This window comes from Schistocerca piceifrons, chromosome 3, assembly GCF_021461385.2.
Source record: "Schistocerca piceifrons isolate TAMUIC-IGC-003096 chromosome 3, iqSchPice1.1, whole genome shotgun sequence".
Classification (NCBI taxonomy): domain Eukaryota; kingdom Metazoa; phylum Arthropoda; class Insecta; order Orthoptera; family Acrididae; genus Schistocerca; species Schistocerca piceifrons.
In genome coordinates this window covers 115,177,240-115,195,695 of record NC_060140.1, presented here as the reverse complement: position 1 = coordinate 115,195,695, position 18,456 = coordinate 115,177,240, and the positions used below count along the sequence as shown (strand labels likewise).

Here is an 18,456-nt window from a genome sequence, read left to right as displayed (position 1 = left end):
GATCTCCTCGGGAAGTATAAGTAGGGGGAAGCAATATATTCGATACCTCATCCAGAAACGCATCCTCTCGAAACCTGGCGAGCAAGCTACACCGCGATGCAGAGCGCCTCTCTTGCAGAGTCTGCCACTTGAGTTTGTTAAACATCTCCGTAACGCTATCACGGTTACCAAATATCCCGGTGACGAAATGCGCCTCTCTTCTTTGGATCTTCTCTACCTCCTCCGTCAACCCGACCTGGTACGGATCCCACACTGATGAGCAATACTCAAGTATAGGTCGAACGAGTGTTTTGTAAGCCACCTCCTTTGTTGATGGACTACATTTTCTAAGCACTCTCCCAATGAATCTCAACCTGGTACCCGCCTTACCAACAATTAATTTTATATGATCATTCCACTCCAAATCGTTCCGTACGCATACTCCCAGATATTTTACAGAAGTAACTGCTACCAGTGTTTGTTCCGCTATCATATAATCATACAATAAAGGATCCTTCTTTCTATGTATTCGCAATACATTACATTTGTCTATGTTAAGGGTCAGTTGCCACTCCCTGCACCAAGTGCCTATCCGCTGCAGATCTTCCTGTATTTCGCTACAATTTTCTAATGCAGCAACTTCTCTGTATACTACAGCATCATCCGCGAAAAGCCGCATAGAACTTCCGACACTATCTACTAGGTCAAAGTTTTCAGTAAGTGTAGACCAATCGGCATGCCACAGCGATAAAATGCTGTGACAAATGACCCTGCTAAAATCAGATGAAGGCACACAACAAGAAGCTGTCCGAGGCTGGACCGCAGCCTTGGCCGCAGCATCTGCAGCTTCGTTCCCAGGGATACCGACATGGCCAGGAACCCACATAAAGGTAACCGGAGAACCGTCGTCCGCCAGCTGCTGAAGAGAGCACCCACGAGCGCTGCGACATCTGCAACAATCCGACGCCGGAGGTTCGCCGTCATCGATTATCCTCCATCCACTCCCGACTTGGCCCCGTCCAATTTTCATCTATTTCCGGAACTCCGTGAACACATTCGAGAACTCCACTTTGATAGTAATTAAGCTGTGTAAGCACGGGCGAGGTTGGAGCGCCGTCAACAAAGTCAAACATTATACAGTGACGGTATCAACAAACTGGTCTCGTCAGGACAATTGTGTTCGTCGCCTTGGTGACTATGTTGAGAAATGAGTATGCAGACAAGAACAATAAAGATGTAGAATGTTCATAAAATTTGTCTTATTCACAAAGCTTTAAGAGTTTTCACGGACAATTCGGAGGCATTTCTCCGCAGCGCGCCCTCGTACTTGAGCAAGATGTAGGGGCTCTAAGGCTGCGGTAGCACTGGCTCCGACATCGGCGGATTCGGCCGACGACCGACATCGGCCTTACCTAGTAGGTCATATATACAGGGTGGTCCATTGATAGTGACCGGGCCAAATATCTCACGAAATAAGCATCAAACGAAAAAACTACAAAGAACGAAACTCGTCTAGCTTGAAGGGGGAAACCAGATGGCGCTATGGTTGGCCCGCTAGATGGCGCTGCCATAGGTCTAACGGATATATACTGCGTTTTTTTACAATAGGAACCCACATTTTTTATTACATATTCGTGTAGGGCGTAAAGAAATATGAATGTTTTAGTTGGACCACTTTTCTCGCTTTGTGATAGATGAACCCATAATAGCCACAAACGCATAAGTACGTAATATCACGTAACATTCCGCCAATGCGGACATTATTTGCTTCGTGATACATTACCCGTGTTAAAATGGACCGTTTACTAATTGCGGAAAAGTTCGATATCGTGTTGATGTATGGCTATTGTGATCAAAATGACCAACGGGCGTGTGCTATGTATGCTGCTCGGTATCCTGGACGACATCATCCAAGTGTCCGGACCGTTCGCCGGATAGTTACGTTGTTAAGGAAACATGAAGTGTTCAGTCACATGTGACGCGTCAACCACGACCTGCAACAAATGATGATGCCCAAGTAGGTGTTTTAGCTGCTGTCGCGTCTAATCCGCACATCAGTAGCAGACAAACTACGCAATAATTGGGTATCTCAAAAACGTCGGTGTTGAGAATGCTACATCAACATCGATTGCACCCGTACCGTATTTCTATGCACCCGGAATTGCATGCCGACGACTTTCAGCGTCGTGTACAGTTCTGCCACTGTGCACAAGAGAAATTACGAGACGATGACAGATTTTTTGCACGCGCTCTATTTACCGACTAAGCGTCATTCACCAACAGCGGTAACGTAAACCGGCATAATAATGCACTATTGGGCAACGGAAAATTCACGATGGCTGCCACAAGTGGAACATCAGCGATTATGGCGGGTTAATGTATGGTGAGGCATTATGGGATAATTGGCCCCCATTTTATCGATGGCAATCTAAATGGTGCAATGTTTGCTGATTTCTTACGCAATGTTCTACCGATGTTACTACAAGATGTTTCACTGCATGACAGAATGGCGATGTACTTCCAACATGATGGATGTCCGGCACATAGCTCGCGTGCGGTTGAAGCGGTACTGAATAGCATATTTCATGACAGGTGGATTGGTCGTCGAAGCGCCATATCATGGCCCGCACGATAACCGTATTTGACGTCCCCGGATTTCTTTCTGTGAAAGTTGAAGGATATTTGCTATTGTGATCCACCGACAACGCCTGACAACATGCATCAGCGCACTGTCAATGCATGTGCAAGGCGAATATTCGCTGTTGAGAGGAATGTCGTTACACGTATTGCCAAATGCATTGAGGTTGACGGGCATAATTTTGAGCATTTATAGCATTAATGTGGTATTTAAAGGTTATCACGCTGTAACAGCATGCGTTCTCAGAAAATGATAAGTTCACAAAGGTACATGTATCAATCATACTGGAACAACCGAAATAAAATGTTCAAACGTATCCACGTTCTGTATTTTAATTTAAAAAACCTACCTGTTACCAATTGTTCGTCTACAATTGTGAGCCATACGTTTGTGACTATTACAGCGCCATCTGTCACAAAGCGAAAAAAGTGGTGCAACTAAAACATTCATATTTCTTTACGTATTACACGAATATGTAATAAAAAATGGGGGTTCCTATTTTAAAAAATCGCAGTTGATATCCGCCTGACCTATGGCAGCGCCATCTATTGGGCCAACCATAGCGCCATCCGGTTTCCCCCTTCAAGCTAGACAAGTTTCGTTCTTTGTAGTTTTTTCGTTTGACGCTTATTTCGTGAGATATTTGGGCCGGTCACGATCAATGGACCACCCTATATAAATACATGTATTTTGTGAAACGTAATGAACCTGTAACTCCCCGAGGGCACCCTGGATTTACTTTTATGCCTGATGACTTCTCCCCCTTTTGTTTGCTAGAAATCCATTAGTCATGCAGTGCTCTGATCTGAACGCAGTTCCTCCAGCGAAGTAACCACTGCTCACTCTCGCCCCCACAAGAATAGAAGCAAATCATATAGCAAACCAGTCGTATCGGTGTTTCCCTCTGAGTGGAATATCGGCTAACATTAGTACGCTTTATTCTTCTTGTCTACATATTGATCTGTCGACATAGTCTCCACTGCGGCGAACATCTTTTTCCTAATGAGAGATCAGTTTGTTCACACTGTCTCTGTAGAATGTTTAACTTTGTTAACGGAGCTGCAGCGTCACCTCTGCTTGCATAGCTTCACTATCAAAGTGCAGTCCTCGAAGGTGTTCTGTACGTCTTGGAAACAGATGAAAATCGGATGTGACTAAGTCGGGACTGTACAGCGGATGATCGATGACACTGACCCCAAGGCGTCGGATTGTTACAGATGTCGCAGTGCCAGTGTGTGGTCTAGCACAGTCATGCTGAAGAAGAGGGCGGCCCGTGTGTGCAACGAACCATCCGAATTCGAAACTCTATTACAGCACGCCGTTTCTCACTCGCCAACATAGTTACGTTGCACACCGCAATGTTGCACGCTATAATTTGGAGCCTTCTAGCGGCAGAGGGCTACAACTGTGTCGACACGAGTGATTTATTTAAAAAGCTTCAAGAGTTTTCGCATAAAAAAATTCTAAGGCATTACTTTTCAACACCACCTCATATAAATATCGAGAACCTTTCTCGAAGCTTCAAGAGTTTTCACATAAAAAATTCGAAGACATTACTTTTCAACAAGACCTCGCATAAATATCGAGAACCTTTCTCGCTAATAATGGAGTCTTCGAATATTTAAAGTCTGTAGACTTATGACTGTCATCTACGATACATTTCAAGCATTAAGCGCGGTATTCACAGAGCTCGTCATAACTGGCAAGTTGAAATGTGTTTTGAAAGAATGAGGAAAGATTGTTGCAAGTTGATTCTGAGTGGGCCCGTCAAGTGTGGCTCTGATAGAATAACTGGTTGCGCTTTGACCGCAAAATGGCATAACTGAATTCTAACCCCACACCTGCAAACGATCGTATCTTGTCAGAAACAATATCTCACATTCTTTGCCGTCTTGTGGGAAACGCCTTCACAGCTTCAGTCCTGAGTGCCTTTCTCTTATATTCCAAATAATAGAAAAATAATTGCTCAAATTCCCAACAAGAAGCAGTAAATCAGTCGGCAGCGACTCCGTTAATAACACGTAGTTTTTGTTATCTACAGCAGCTTGGGGCACGACAATGTTAAGTTTCGTAGGAAGATGGCAATGCTGGGACAAAAAACTTCCGTACCGTCACACTCCACATCATTGTACGGTTACTGCTGGTAAACGAAGTGCGACCCTTCTGCAAACATATCTTCAACGGCATTGCGTACATAGCGATTCTAAGACAGTGCAATACACCCATACGAGGCAATTTTTCCTACCCAAACTATCTCCAGTGTGTGTTGTACATCTCTCTCTCTCTCTCTCTCTCTCTCTCTCTCTCTCTCTCATTTTTTAAGGGCTTATCCGCTAAATTTTACCTTCGATGTTTCGTTATTCTGGGACTTCCCGCAATGCCAGCACATATTGTTGCCCGAGAACTACAAAAGCGTCACTTCCCTACAAACTATAGCAAAGCGCAACTTTCCTGTAGTTGTAAGCCATGATATAAATTATTTTTTAAACTCATAAGAAACACTTGGGTAAATTTGTGACTTCATTAGTCACAAAAACCAGTACTTCAACTCCCGACACAAATATTATCGATCACATATTAAAATAATTCTGACACTCAGCCCAGAGATGGGTTCGTGCATCCCCGTCGAATACGAAAGCGTGGATGAAATTGATGGTTCTCGCCGGTATCCGTTACTTATGTCCGCAAAAGCTCATGCCGTTATCAGTTTTTCCAGGTCAAAGCGCTTCTCTGTTTTCCAACATACAGCAACTAAACAAATACGTACGTAATCTATTCGTCACATTATACGGATCACAAACACAGGATAATGGGAGTTTTTTTTCAATTCTTCCCTCCTCGTCAAAATCCTGTATCTATATCATTTATTTGACTTATCATCTGAAGGGGGATTTGATACCCATTTCCGAACTGTACACTAAAAATAGAAGCATCAATCACAGGGAAAACTTTTCTACCGATCAAAATCCAGAACGGTAAAAACCTGCCACACTTTTACATAATATTCTTTGTGTGAAGTCACGTATATTGCAAAATGACTTACCACCAAAATATTGCAGGGATTACCTACCCCAATTTTAGAGGGGTGAAAAGTTTTTTCTTTTTCGAAACGATAAAATTCGCGACGCTTTTTTCGAACAGGATTACAACACAGCTCTCGACGAATACAATCGAATTTTGCGTTTATTTCTGAAACGAAGAACAGTTTATGATGATGTTTGCAAATTTATCAGATTGAGGACAAACATCTAGTGTGAAACTTTAACAAAACTTTAATTTCAAGTCCATCGTAATACCTCACCAGCTACTCAGCCTTGTTCCTGAAAGTGCTTCTGAGGCAGTGCCCAGTTATTTGTTTTGACATGTCCAAAACACCTGACAGTTCGGCGACATATTACTGATGTTTTCTGTACATCATCATGGCTGGAAGTATTCTTCAATATTTGTGAGCTTTATCTGTTGCTTTAATCATAAAAGAAATAGACGTTACAGTCCGATCTCAAAAACGCACATACAGAGATAAACATTGACAAAACTGTGTGCTGTAGGGCTCTTTGGCAGCAGCCAACCATCTGTGGCCACGAGAGTCAAGAAGTTAAGTTTGAGACACGGTCAGGTGGACAGATGTAATGCCATAAAGGTACATTTTGGGGCAAACAACGGCAGCGTACGAGTTTTCTTTTGGAGACAGATGACCCATTACGAACCAACATGAGATCAATGCAAGGTATTTATTTAGTTTTGCGTGATGTCCATCTATTAACCAGTTACTTACGTTGTACACTTTCAAGATTTGCAGATTACATGTTCAAAGTATTTCTCGCAAGCGTCTCGCTTAATAGCGAGTGTTTGTATTGTATTTTAAAGCGTCATGCACCACCGGATTTCAACACGACTGGTACGATACTTTATTAACTACCACGCTTCGTTCAGGAGTTAGACAATCTTCGATCTATATGAAATTTACGACAGCTGTCACAATAAAAGTTTACAGTTTTCCCAAGAAACATTTCTTACGAACTTTCTTTCACGTCGAATGATAAAATGTTACTAACAATTCACACATTAACGCTACCAAACCGTTCAGGTCGTAGAAATTGCTTTAGATTAAGATACAACCAGCGGCTCCCAAAACTGACCTACGAACTAATAATTTGCACACAATCAAAAGTTTGCCTTTTTATGTCTTTGTAAACAGATTATCCCGTATTTCAATTCCAGCGGAAGTAACAGTCAAGCGAGATATTGTGACACAAGCAGTGTTAGTAATACTCCATACCTTTATTAATAGGGCCCTCAGGGAAAACTGCTGGACTGATTTTGCTAACAGCTTGCGGTCTTGAGATCCAGAGAAGCGCGCCATCAAAGTGATCGCCCTACAAACCGACACAGGTAGCTTTGACGACAAAATCGCTTTGCGTAAAAGACGAATCAAGTCCGCTGTTACATTCATTCCCAGAAGGATGGCACTTCTAATGCGATTAATTCTGTCATTTGTACCGTGATTTAACAAAGGTACGGTATGTGGCAGCAATACGCAACTGCTATTAATGCACGTTGTTGCTGCTGCAACTTAATGCAGGTTCACTTTATTCTAAAATGCAGCCCTCCTAGAAGTATTACACACAAACTTGGTGGGAAAACAATTTCAGACAAGACAGGTGATGCACGTGATCAAAGTTGCGCCGCGCAGATGTTCGAAAATACGGGATCTGTGTTAGTGATATGGACATTTACTGCTTTCTCTATAACGTATAAACGCAAACTTGAGGAGGGCGCTAATAAGACATAAGAGGATCGTACTACTTCATTCGACGAATAGCCGGAAGCCTCTTCCGATTTGTCGCAGCACAATACTTAAATGTAACTGGTTGATAAAAAAAAAAAAAAAAAAAAAAAAAAAAATTTTCCCTGAAAACGATTGTTGCACTAACACTAACAAAATATAATGCTTTCAGGAAGGAAGGTGGTTCTTAAATATTTACCTTAATTTTGTCGTACGTTGTTGACAGTTCGAGGCGGTGTACAAATGGATTTAACAGATCTTCTGCATTCGGCAGATGTTCTGCCGCATGTAGCTTTCCATTCATCATGGTGAGATGAATACGCCAACAATAACAAAAAGAAATAATCACGGTCAGTCCATTACTTCGCTTAACGCGCGGACACCACAATCACACGTTCACTCACTAGATCAAATCGACCGGCTACTTGCGCTCCGGAACTGTCTGCGGACAGCGAATGAGCTGGGGAAAGCAGACCCCTCGTAGTTTGTCTGTCGCCCACTAGAGTCGCTCCAGTACGCAAATAATCACCGCTGCAAAACAGTGACAGCAGTGTTGACAACATTGACATGATTTCATAGATTTGACTGTAATAAAATTTTAGAATAAAATGACCATCTATTTTGACTCGAATGAGAGAAAAGCGTGTTGCTCATGTTCCGGATGCTGCTCGATAGATGCTGTTGTTCATTGTTGTGCCAATACAATTACGGAAAGTTTTCCCTCGCCTTAAGATTTAGCTCACATGAAACACAGTATCTACAAAGCCAGCTATAGAGACAATTCTGAACCGGATATTCCATTTAATCATAAAATAAGAAACTTCTCGCTCATTTTCATTTATCCTACCAGCTAGGTACTTTCTTTTGTGATCCAGTCTTTCAATGATATTACGTTGCAGTACCTGTTGTTTACAAATATAACCATGCCTAACAACAAAGGAGGTTGAGGTTATGTAAATGTGTTACCGCGAATTTTCATTCATTAGTTTCTTAACGAACGGAAACCTAATGAAGAATCCACAGAGATCCATCGAAAAATATTGCAATGGATAGACTGGAAACCGTATTACGTTCTTTCTACAAATACTTCAGCTCGTATCCGGCTAAATGGAGAGACGTATTACAAGATTATAGCGAATGCTCTACTGCACTGTGTAACGAAATTGAACAGCTTCAGTTAATAAAGAGGTAATAGGAACACTTTTTTACATCACATATGAAGTTTACGAGAACTGCCTCATGATTTTTGTCGTAAAGTTTATTGTGTAAAGCATTGGGTATATTCATATATAGATTCTATTTCTTGGTTTGTATTTATTGACGTTTTTGACTTCTATATATGGAAATACTATGATTCTTTGATTCGCTGGCGACTTGAATTGGTTGCTATCTCCTTAGTAATACTAAGTTTGACAGTAAGAAGACGTTGCATAAGTTTGGAATTTGCCTTTAAAATATGAGAAGTGGTTGGCAACTGGTATTTTAACTCATGTTATTTAGCTCCTAGACCATGACCTGCACGTCAAATAGTTGGTTACGCATGTCTTAAAAGAAAACAAATCAAATCACTGTTCCCTCGAGTGCCAGTTTGCAGAAGATGGAGTTAGTTATTCATACTCATGGTACCCGTAATTTAAATGTATTTGCCTTTTGAAACGCCTCATTGAATAATTATGGGATACTTTATACTTCCATTGCTACTGTAATCGTTAAATCAGAAGTCTCAACAGACTTAAGGTGTAGGCCTGTGTGTATTATGTTGCTAACATAATTGATTTGATTCATTGACTTGCCTAAGTACATAGTAATGGCTTCACTATTCCGATTTATGTAATTACTGTTTGACCAATTTTTGATGGCGCTGAGAACATCATCGACATTAAAGACATTTACATGTAAGTCAATACATCTTATTTACAGCAACATTGATGTATTTCACTTTGAACACACATGTAAAACCAGCAGTAGAAACATTGATGTGTCAAAATACGCAGTATCTGTATTTAAATATATTCTGCAAAATTAGAATTATTATTTATTTATTCATCCATAGACCATACAGTAGTAAAGGACATATCAGATACATTACAGAAGTAATATGAATAGTATGTACATACTTAAAACATTTACAGAGTAGTATAAGATTAGGCAATGATAGGGCATCACTTCCAATAACATCATATCTGGTAATGCACTTCGGTCTTCAAACCAATCTATAGGTTGGTCACAGTTTTACTTATGAGCCAACAAAGTCACTGCAAATGTAAAGAAAAGTGTGAAGAAGAAGTATATTTACTTATCTCTTCATCTATATTTATCTTCCAAGGTTTAGATGTAAACTGTCAGTGCATTGAAAAGTAAGATTCTCATATAGCTTACATGTCTCTGGGTACATGTGCTTTATATTATTTTCACTTTGGAGAATGCTGCATTTGCATTCACAGTGCTTGCGTACACTTTTAAGTTTCTTTTAAAACTATTATTTCTAAAACCTTTGATAAATAATGACTCTGAACAGAAGCTGTTGCTAAGGCAGTAAATTCAAAATTTCTGGGATGATCTGCTGAAATGTTTGAGTTCAGCTACCTATGCTATTACAGTTATTGCAAATTTTGGTGAAAAACATGTCAGTAAATTAGCCTACTATGCCTGTTATAATTCCTTGCTTTCATATGGCGTCATATTTTGGGGTAATTCATCATTAAGAGAAAGAGTATTCATTGCAGCTGGAGCCCACCTGAATCACCTTGCAGATGTTAATTTAAGGAATTAGGGATATTCACAATAGCTACACAACATGTATATTCAGTAATGAAATTTGTTATTAATAATCTCTCCCAATTAAAAAATAGTGGCAAAGTGATATTGTGTGAAGAAACCTTATGTTGAAGTGACACGTTCCACATCATTACAAAATGTCGTATTCATGATCTAATAATCTACAGAACATGTATTAACGTAATGTAATATAATACCATTGTGCTCAAAGTCGCTAGAAGGATAGTTGCACATTTTACAAATTAGGAGATATATATGTGTATGGAGTATGGCTAAAAGTCATCTTCAGAAATTAACACTGTAAGCTTGTAGAGGACAGCAATGCAAAAGGTATTAGTTAGTCAGTATCATCTTCCGTGGATCACTTGTACAATTAATCATACTTTTGTGGAACAAGTCGTTTTATATTCACATTACACATTCATACATAAATATGGCTAGATGCTGACCATTTGCATGTTTCGTTTTCTTAATTTTTTTATACAGATCTTTGTTAATATTTTCTACCCCCCCCCCCCCCCCCCCTCCAGCATCTACACATAACAAAAATACAAATTCTTCTATAGAATAGAAGTAGTTTTCTGGGAAAAACTTTTCGATTTTTATATCATTGGGTAATTGGTCAGAAATTTTGGTGGCAACTTTTTGTGCTAAAGATGATCTTAATGTGGAGTAATGAATTTCATTTTTTCTTTTGGTATTGTAGTTATGTACATCTTTACAAAATTGTTAAGGCTTTCGTGGCCACTTATGTTCATCTTTGTTTCTCTTGAAGTGCAGTGAATTATTTACAACAAATTCCACGATGAGATAAATATACTCTGAAACAGTAGCCAGAATGCCCAGCTTCTCAAACAGATTTCTGTGATCATGGATGAACACCACATATTATTCATACAGCACATTCTTGAGCAATGAAGATTTTTCTTTCTCCAAAATGAGTAACCCCAGGACACTATTGTTGCAAAGTTATATGAAATGGAATGAGCATGTAAGTAGTGTAGTAGGGAAGGCAAATGTCGACTCTCGTTTATTGTGAGACTTTTAGCAAATTGTGGTTCACCTGGAAAGGAGACTGCATATAGGACACTAGGATGATCCGTTCTTGAGTGCTGCTTGAGTTTTTGAGATCTGCACCAGATTGGATTAAAGGAAGACATCGAGGCAATTCAGAGGCAGACAACTAGATTGGTTACTGATAGGTTCGAATAACACACAAGTATTACGGAGATGCTTCAGGAACTCTACTGGCAATCCCTATAGGGAAACTGACATTCTTTTCAAGAAACAGTATTGAGAAAATGTGGAGAACCAGCATTTGAAGCTGACTGCAGAATGATTTTACTGCTGCCAATGTACATGTTGCCTAATGACCAAGAAGATAAGATAAGAGAAATCATGGCTCTTATAGAGGCATGGAGAGAGCTGTTTTTCCTTTGGTCTAGTAGTGAGTGGAACAGGAGAGGAAAAGACTAGTAGTGGTACACTGTATCCTTCCCAACACACCATACAATGGCTTGTGGAGTATGTATGTATGTAGATGTAGATTATTCAATATGCATATTTTCATTCAATAATGTCAAAGTATGTCAACTTACTGATTTGTCTGTCTCCAAGATTTGCAAGTATACAGTCAATTGCAAGATTATAAGAAATCTGAAACAGCGTAGGGCTAAAATGAAAGTGGCATCGCTATGTCAGAGGATTGCCAATTGTTATTCAATCATATCCTGCCAGTAGTGCCCAAGTTAAAAAGGAAAGCTACTGGAACAGAGCAAGTGTATGTGGCTCTAACAAACCAGTTTTCCATTATGATTACCATGGTGATGCTGATGATAAAAAAACATATAGTAGATAGTTTTGAATCCGCAAATGTTCTCAATAATCATATATGTATAATCTGTATGTATATCTTTCATGAAATGCACTATTTTTAAACAAATAATTCTGTCAATGTAGATTATACTGAGACAGAGAATTCTATAAGTTAGCAATTGCGGAAATATATTCAAATTTATTGTCATGTAATCCATTACATTTTGAAATTTATTTCATTATTTAAATTAGCTTTTCTGTGTTGTTTAATTATATAATTATATATTTTGGGTTACAGTGCTCCCACAGAACAAGACGTTGAAATTGATGTGATTAATTATTACTCAGAGCATTAATCAATGGTTCGTTATTTCAGTGTTGGGGACAAAAAATTGAAGATACTGGAAATCCCTCTGTTGAAGCAAAATTTGCTGGGAAAGATATATGCAGCTATTGAGACGGAGGTACAACTTCTTAATAAATTAGTGTATGTATCTTTCCTGCTTTCATAGTATAGCATATAAAACTTGCTGATGGATATAGAGCCAGACCATTTTTATTTCCACAAGAATAGACTTACAACTTAGTCTCACAACTGTTTGGAGGAAAACAGTGATGAGCTTATTTTGAATTGATATTTGGATCACATAGTAATGAACAATGAACATCAGAAAAATCTAAACAGGAATAATGGAATTTAGTTGAATTAAGTCAGCTGGTGCCGAGGGAATTAGATTAGGAAATGAGACACTTTAGAGTAGTAGATGGGTTTAACTATTTGGGCAGCAAAATAACTGATTGCAGTAGCCACCAGAAAGATCGCGGGAGGCGCACGTCGGCACGACGCATCACGGACGGTAGTTGCCGCAAGTTGAGTCCCGTCCACCAGAGGGCATGCGAGAATTCGGCCGCGACCTCTGCCGGCGGAACAACAGCAACAACTCAGGCAGCACGGTGTTGCCCAGTCAGTTCACATCGGGCATGCCTAGGAGACAGTTCCCGGTCTATGCTATGTGAAGTGCGACGGAATACATGAACCGTGTTACTATACTGACGATGGCTGAAGTAGAGAGGATATCAAATGTTCTGTTTATTTATTTATTTATTTATTTATTGTCCTCTGAATCAATACTGTACATGTCATGCACATGGTGATACACATACATACACTTGATGTTGGACATTATGATAATTTTCTGGCAATATGCCGAAAGTTTACACAAACATGAATTTACATACATCCTTTCTGAGAAGTTATGAGCACACAAATTTATGAACACACACATTACATACATATTTTTAGATATACTTATTTAAATTACATACTCAGTTACACATTTGTATTTTAGTGCTGTATTCCTCTCACAAATTTACACAACAGTACCTGGCTGGATATTATTTCTGCACTTAATTTGCTTAGTAGCAGATGATATAGATGCAAGATTTTTGCACATACTTGCATTAATGTTTTACTCTTTACAAAATTCTTTGCTGCATTATTTTCATGTTTCTTTCCACCCATATGGAGCAGAAATTCACTTGCACTGTAGAAACAATCATCAAGTTGGAATGATTTTTAATTTTCTATTAAATACAGTCAGGGACTTACTGTTTTTTAGTTGCTGAGGGAATGTAGACTGGCAGAGTCCGGAAAAGCATTTCTAAAGAAGAGAAATTTGTTAACAACAAATATAGATTTAAGTGTAAGGAAGTCTTTTTCCGAAAGTATTTGTATGGAGTGTAACCATATATGAAAGTGAAACATGGACAATAAACAGTTTACACAAGAAGAGACTAGAAACTTTTGAAATGTGGTGCTACAGAAGAATGGCTGAAGATTAGATGGGTGGCTGGTGAACTAGTGAGGTAGTACTGAATAGAACTGAGGAGAAAAGAAATTTTTGGTGCAATCTGACTAGAAGAAGGGATTGGTGATTCTGACACATCAAGGGATCCCCCCCGGGGGGCACTCTGCTCTTTGGCAGGTTCGTGTGTGGCTACCACGGGGCCCAAGCCTTTGCAGCACCTTTTCCCTTCTGTGCTGCATGTCCATCCTGTTGCTATGTTTTTTCCCTTCCCTCGGGGACCGTGTCTGGTGTGATTTTGGGAATGTGTTCCACAGTGTCAGTAGCTGACATCAGAACAGTCTCACCACTGTTTTTCGTTCCTTTTTTTCCTTTCTCCGTTTACCTTCTCCTATCCTTCCTCTGCTCTGGTGTTCGAGGCTCCTCTTTTTATTCTTTCTCCCTGTGCGCTCCTGAAGGCCGGCTCACACATCTGACGTGCAACTGGTAACTAGGTGATACGTAATTCCCAGCCCTAGGTCGAGGGGAGGATTCGCACGTACACCCTGGTACAGGCCAGGCCCAGGGAGGGAGATTGCCTGAGCTGATACCTTCCCAAATTGCCGATTGGTCCCTCTGTTAGGTGTTCAAGGGGTGTGACCTGACATGTGAGCAATCGCTTAAGGTGGGTGAGCCCCCCCCCTATGAATGGGGGCAGTTGGGACGAGCATGCCATTGGAGACACTGGCAGTCATGGCGGATTTTCTCGCAATGAGCCAACCATCATCTTCGCAGTCCATGTCTACCAAATGTAAATGGAATGAAGCTCCCGATCCAAAGACCCTCTGAGCTGCACCACATTCCCTCATGGTTTCAAATACTGAAGACGGTCGGTTCTTTGCAACGGTAAATCCGTATCTTATTCAGAAAAGCGTTGATGCATTGCCAGTCCTCTGAAGTCCTGCTCTCGTTTACACAATGGCATTTTGCTTTTGGAGGTTACTTGTGATTCTCAAGCACAATAACTGCTTGCTGTTTCGCTTTCTCCAAGTCTGTCCTGTTCGTGTCAAGGCCCAAAGAAACTGAATTCATCCCATGGCATTATTTATGCTAGGCTGCTTGATGGTTTGACAGAGACAGATATCCATACGTACCTCTCTGATCAGGATGTCATTGCCGTCCGTCGGGTGATGAAAAAGATAGATGCATCCTTAGTGCCCACACACAGTCTTTTTTTCACCTTTGATAGAGTGGTGTTTTCGTCCAAGATCAAAGCAGGCTATGAAGTTACCACAGTCCTGTTCCGGTGTCACGTCAAGCGCCGGCATGTTGGGCGAGAACTGAAGAGCAGAGAGGGCTGTGAGACGACATTAGCCAATAGTATGCTGATGAAACTCTCTCTAGGATGACACTGAGACAGGAGCAGCCTCTACACAAAGAGAATATAAGTGCCACGCCATCTAGCCACGGCCCAAGAGGAAGACAAGCTGTCGTACAAATGCTACAGCAGCCACTCATGAAATGTATTGTTTTGCTTGTATTGGATTTATATATATTTAAGGAAATTGATTATTTGCATGTCATCATTTGCTTGTGACACACTTTTGTGAATATGCAAAGTTAAGTATTATCATTTATTTTACTATAATAAACTTGATTAATACGATTTGCTTGAATTGTTGACTAGCGATCCAAGAAAGCAGTTTCCTAGACACCCTATATTGGATGAGTGGGCAGAACACAAGAAGTCCGACCATACATTCTGAACCTGATGCGCTGCTACCAATGTCATTGTTTCAACCACACTCAAATGTCTTGTCGACACACAAATGTGTAACCTGTGGTAGGGATGCTCCCGAGGGCGATATTCACCTCCTCCTCCCTGCTGTATCAGTTGCAATGGTGACCATTCTGGCTTCGCTCAAGATTGTACCATGTATCTCGATGAGTGGGCTATCAGGCAGATCCAGATAAAGAAAAAGTGCCTTACCCAGTCGCTCGCAAGTTATTGGCTAGTCGCAAATCCTGTGTTCTACCATCTGGCACTTACAGTACTGTTCTTGCTACATCTCGCTCCACGAAGACAGACGTGCGACCTCAAATTCAGCATTGCAGTTGTTAAATTGCCCAGTGTCATGGTAGGATCGCTGTCTCATTGTCCATCTCTGTAACAAGCCACCAGACATTCACCTCCCGGGATGAAGTCACCTGCTACACAACCAGCAAGCCGGAAAGGACAGAAAGCATACTCTTGCAAAGACTTCCTGTGTCTCTCCAACCAGCAAACATCTGAGTCTTCCTCTGCCAACCGGAAAGACTCCACATAGTAAAACAAACGGAAACGGTCTTGTCCTTCGCCGACTCGGAGATGCTCTTCAGCAGTGTCGCCACATGATACCCTCACCCTGTTGACCTCCATGTCGCTGGTGCGCACCACCAACCGTTTTTCTGCTCTGGACTGCACAGATCAACAGAGGGAGAATGCCAATGTCTCTGTAGATCTCATGGAGCAGGATCCTCCAGCCTCCGCACCATGTAGCTGTGAGTCTTGAAGGCTGCCATTCGGCAGCCTCCTAGGTGACACCTTCATTTTTGCCCTGCTCTCCTTTCCTCATTATGACTCTCTTTCAGTGGAACTTTCGTGGCCTTTGATCAAACAAAGAGGATTTATGGCTACTCTTAAAATCGCATCATCTGCATGTTCTGCATGGTGCCTTCAGGAAACAAAATTGCATCCTCACGACTGCTTTGAGCTCTCACAGTCACAGTTCTTCCTGGCCTGTTTTGACCTTCCCCCCCGAGGATGGCATTCCATCTCATGGGGGAGTCAAGCTGCTCATACAGGATGACATTCATAGTCAACGCATCTCCCCGTCTTCAAGCTGTTGCAGTTCACCTTTTGCTTCCTAACATGACCTTTTCCATTTGTACTGTTTACATCGCTCTGTCATTTGATGTCACCAGAGCAGACTTCCTTCAGGTTATTGGGCAGCTACTTCACCCATTTCTGCTGCTCGGTGACTTTAATGTGCACCATCCCCTTTGGGGTTCTCTCAGAACCTGTCCAAGAGCAGCTCTCTTGGTTGACATACCAAATCAACTTAACCTCCTCTGCCTCAACACAGGAGCACCCATGTTCCTTTTAGACTCCATGCTCACCTATTCGCATTTGTACCTATCCTTCTGCACTGCCCAGCTTGCCCATCATCTTGAGTAGCAGGATGGTGGTATTAACTGAAGTGTACTGAACAGCCTCAAAAAACTAAAGTTGAACAAAAATATGTTGTTGTTGTTGTGGTCTTCAGTCCTGAGACTGGTTTGATGCAGCTCTCCATGCTACTCTATCCTGTGCAAGCTTTTTCATCTCCCAGTACCTACTGCAACCTACATCCTTCTGAATCTGCTTAGTGTATTCATCTCTTGGTCTCCCTCTACGATTTTTACCCTCCACGCTGCCCTCCAATACTAAATTGGTGATCCCTTGATGCCTCAGAACATGTCCTACCAACCGATCCCTTCTTCTGGTCAAGTTGTGCCACAAACTTCTCTCCTCCCCAATCCTATTCAATACCTCCTCATTAGTTATGTGATCTACCCATCTAATCTTCAGCATTCTTCTGTAGCACCACATTTCGAAAGCTTCTATTCTCTTCTTGTCCAAACTATTTATCGTCCATGTTTCACTTCCATACATGGCTACACTCCATACGAATACTCTCAGTAATGACTTCCTGACACTTAAATCAATACTGGATGTTAACAAATTTCTCTTCTTCAGAAACGCTTTCCTTGCCATTGCCAGCCTACATTTTATATCCTCTCTACTTCGACCATCATCAGTTATTTTGCTCCCCAAATAGCAAAACTCCTTTACTACTTTAAGTGCCTCATTTCCTAATCTAATTCCCTCAGCATCACCCGACTTAATTAGACTACATTCCATTATCCTTGTTTTGCTTTTGTTGATGTTCATCTTATATCCTCCTTTCAAGACACTGTCCATTCCATTCAACTGCTCTTCCAAGTCCTTTGCTGTCTCTGACAGAATTGCAATGTCATCGGCGAACCTCAAAGTTTTTATTTCTTCTCCATGAATTTTAATACCTACCCCGAATTTTTCTTTTGTTTCCTTTACTGCTTGCTCAATATACAGATTGAATAACATCGGGGAGAGGCTACAACCCTGTCTCACTCCCTTCCCAACCACTGCTTCCCTTTCATGTCCCTCGACTCTTATAACTGCCATCTGGTTTCTGTACAAATTGTAAATAGCCTTTCGCTCCCTGTATTTTACCCCTGCCACCTTTAGAATTTGAAAGAGAGTATTCCAGTCAACATTGTCAAAAGCTTTCTCTAAGTCTACAAATGCTAGAAACGTAGGTTTGCCTTTCCTTAATCTTTCTTCTAAGATAAGTCGTAAGGTCAGTATTGCCTCACGTGTTCCAGTGTTTCTACGGAATCCAAACTGATCTTCCCCGAGGTTGGCTTCTACTAGTTTTTCCATTCGTCTGTAAAGAATTCGTGTTAGTATTTTGCAGCTGTGACTTATTAAGCTGATAGTTCGGTAATTTTCACATCTGTCAACACCTGCTTTCTTTGGGATTGGAATTATTATATTCTTCTTGAAGTCTGAGGGTATTTCGCCTGTTTCATACATCTTGCTCACCAGATGGTAG

The 18,456-nt window shown here is 40.9% G+C and overlaps 2 protein-coding genes across 3 annotated transcripts in view; one reads left to right on the top strand and one right to left on the bottom strand.

Moving 5' to 3' along the window:
• The window catches only part of LOC124789473 (lysophosphatidylcholine acyltransferase), a 642,390-nt gene extending 634,553 nt beyond the window's left edge, over positions 1–7,837 (bottom strand). Inside the window, exon 1 of the mRNA XM_047256841.1 lies at positions 7,603–7,837. Coding sequence (XP_047112797.1) covers positions 7,603–7,710 — 108 coding nt within the window. The 5' untranslated portion in view covers positions 7,711–7,837. The remainder of the gene's footprint in view (positions 1–7,602) is intronic.
• A 462-nt stretch (positions 7,838–8,299) lies between these two features.
• The window catches only part of LOC124789472 (uncharacterized protein C1orf109 homolog), a 59,026-nt gene continuing 48,869 nt past the window's right edge, over positions 8,300–18,456 (top strand). The window contains exons 1-2 of one of the 2 annotated variants that reach the window (XM_047256838.1): positions 8,300–8,591; positions 12,373–12,483. In XM_047256838.1, coding sequence (XP_047112794.1) covers positions 8,449–8,591; positions 12,373–12,483 — 254 coding nt within the window. In that variant the 5' untranslated portion in view covers positions 8,300–8,448. The remainder of the gene's footprint in view (positions 8,592–12,372; positions 12,484–18,456) is intronic. The other variant, XM_047256839.1, reaches the window with a different exon arrangement.